A 2,024-nucleotide genomic window follows, 5' to 3' on the forward strand; every position below is an offset into this window, starting at 1 on the left:
GGTCTCAATCCTTCATTTTGTTCCTGATACAATACTCCTCCCAATCCTTCTCTACTGACATCCACATGGGGTAAGCCTGGGTCAGCATAGGCCAAGACCGGAGCTTCAATGAGACATTTCTTCAACGGCCAAAAAGCTTTCTCACATTGAGAGGTCCACTGGGTTTGGACAGACTCTCCTTTCTTGCGAAAACATCTCTTCTTGTTCCTGACTCCATCTTTTCCTTCCCCCGTGACCAATTGCAACAGCTCATTGAGGGGCGGAGCAATCTTAGCAAAGTTGGCCACAAACCATCGTCAATAGGAACAAAATTCCAGAAAAAAACTCAGCTCGGTTACCGTTCTTGGCCCGGGCCAGGTGGTAACAGGCACTAGCTTTTGTGGATCGGTAGCCACTGCTCCAGCAGAGACAACATGGCCCAAATAGATAACGGATGTTCTATAGAACTGACATTTTTCCAGTGACAGCTTCAGTCCTTCTTCATGAAGGCGAGAGAATACCTTTTCTTGCCTACTCTCGTGCTCTTCAAGTGTCCTTCCAAACACAATGATGTCATCCAAATAGACCAACACCTCTACAAGATTTATGTCCCCTACTGTTCTTTCCATCAGACCTTGAAAGGTTGCAAAAGCCCCTTAACTGGCCATGAGGCATTCAGCTGAACTCGTAGAATCCTAACGAGCAAATGAATGCTGTCTTCTCCTGATCCTCCGGATGCATGGGGATTTGATAATGTCCACTCTTCAAGTCAAGTACACTAAACCACTAAATCCCTCACTAAGACCCCCCAAAGTTTCCCACTGGCTGTTCTTTCAGCAATTTCTGTAACATCTTTACTAATTCTGCCAACAGTTCAGTACTTCCTTCCTTCTGTTGACACTGGGCCCTGAAATGCCTTGGATCGTCACACTTATAGCACTTCCGGATGCCAGTTCGCTCAGCCTGAGCCTCCATCACTTGCAGCAAAGCTTGTTGTACCTGCTCATGGACTTGACCCCCTTCTTCTGGTGACTTAACAAGGGTAACTTTTGGGGTAGACTGCTCTACAGGGGTCTTGGTACACTCCCCCCACTCAGATTTCTCATCACTCTCCACCACATTGGCATCTACCTGGACTGATTGTGCGACTACCTTCTCACTCTTCTGGGGTGTCTTTTATGAAGGTCGGGGTCTATGATTCTTTTTATCCTTTTATCCTTATTCTTTTATCCTCTTCTCTCACTAGCCCCATCAGCTCAGGATAGGAGGGAGCTTTGCGGGTCCCCTTTAATAGTAACCGTAGCACAATAAGATGGTTGGGCCTAGCTCCTTGTAAGGTCTGATCCAACCTGACTCTGTCCACCTCCCGGGGATGAATTCCTTTCTTCAATATAATCTGGTGCAGGATCCGATCCACCCGAACAACATAGTCAGACAGCTTCTCTCCCCTCCACTGGTGGGTATGCTCAAACTTGTACATCGGACCTGGTAACTTCTCCACCCGTCCGTAACCGGTATACAGAGCCTCGATATAATCCATAGCCTCACAATCCGGTCTTCCCCTCTTTTGGCTTCTGCTGACATCTGCTGCTGGGCTGCGGAGACTTTCACTGATCCGCTGTCTCCTCACTGCTTCTGACACATCCCACTCTTCAATCGCCTGCATAGCCTGATCCATCCAACTCTCAAATTCTTCCTCCCCATCTGGCCTGGGGACACGACCTAAAAAGATCTGTAGTTTCCGGTATCCCTGGTTAGCAGATGTGTTGTGCTTCTGTATCAGGCTGTCAACCAGAGGACTCATGTCCATATAGAAAGAAGCAGGAGGCATTCCAAACTTTGAGTCTCCCACTGCTGGGCTGGTTGTGACTGGACTACCGGCAATTGGGCCATCTGCAACTGGACTTCTGGGAGGTGACCGGAGGGGACTCCATCCAACTTCCTCTGGCAACTGCACTTGTATCACGTGCCCATCCAGACCTTCTGTCAGGCTCACAATGCTCTTCTAGTACTCCGCCGGGAATAGTCTCTTTCCACTCCAACAA

General features: G+C 48.6%; 1 protein-coding gene across 1 annotated transcript; it reads right to left on the bottom strand.

The window, feature by feature from the left end:
- Positions 1–777: 777 nt before the first annotated feature.
- Positions 778–1,783, bottom strand: LOC120930818 (paraneoplastic antigen Ma1 homolog). The gene is made up of 2 exons (XM_040341996.1): positions 1,223–1,783; positions 778–1,152 (listed from the first exon to the last, which is right to left on the bottom strand). The coding sequence occupies exons 1-2, from the start codon at positions 1,781–1,783 to the stop codon at positions 778–780; spliced, it is 936 nt and encodes a 311-aa protein (XP_040197930.1).
- Between the last annotated feature and the right edge of the window lie 241 nt (positions 1,784–2,024).

This window comes from Rana temporaria, chromosome 3 (genome assembly GCF_905171775.1).
Source record: "Rana temporaria chromosome 3, aRanTem1.1, whole genome shotgun sequence".
NCBI classification, from domain to species: Eukaryota; Metazoa; Chordata; class Amphibia; order Anura; family Ranidae; genus Rana; species Rana temporaria.

Excerpts from the sequence above, each read along its gene's own strand:
- LOC120930818 (XM_040341996.1), bottom strand. The coding sequence starts at position 1,783 with ATGAGTCCTCTGGTTGACAGCCTGATACAGAAGCACAACACATCTGCT. Across the intron at positions 1,153-1,222 it reads ATCCTGAGCTGATGGGGCTA|ACACCCCAGAAGAGTGAGAA; the intron begins GTGAGAGAAGAG and ends CCTTCATAAAAG.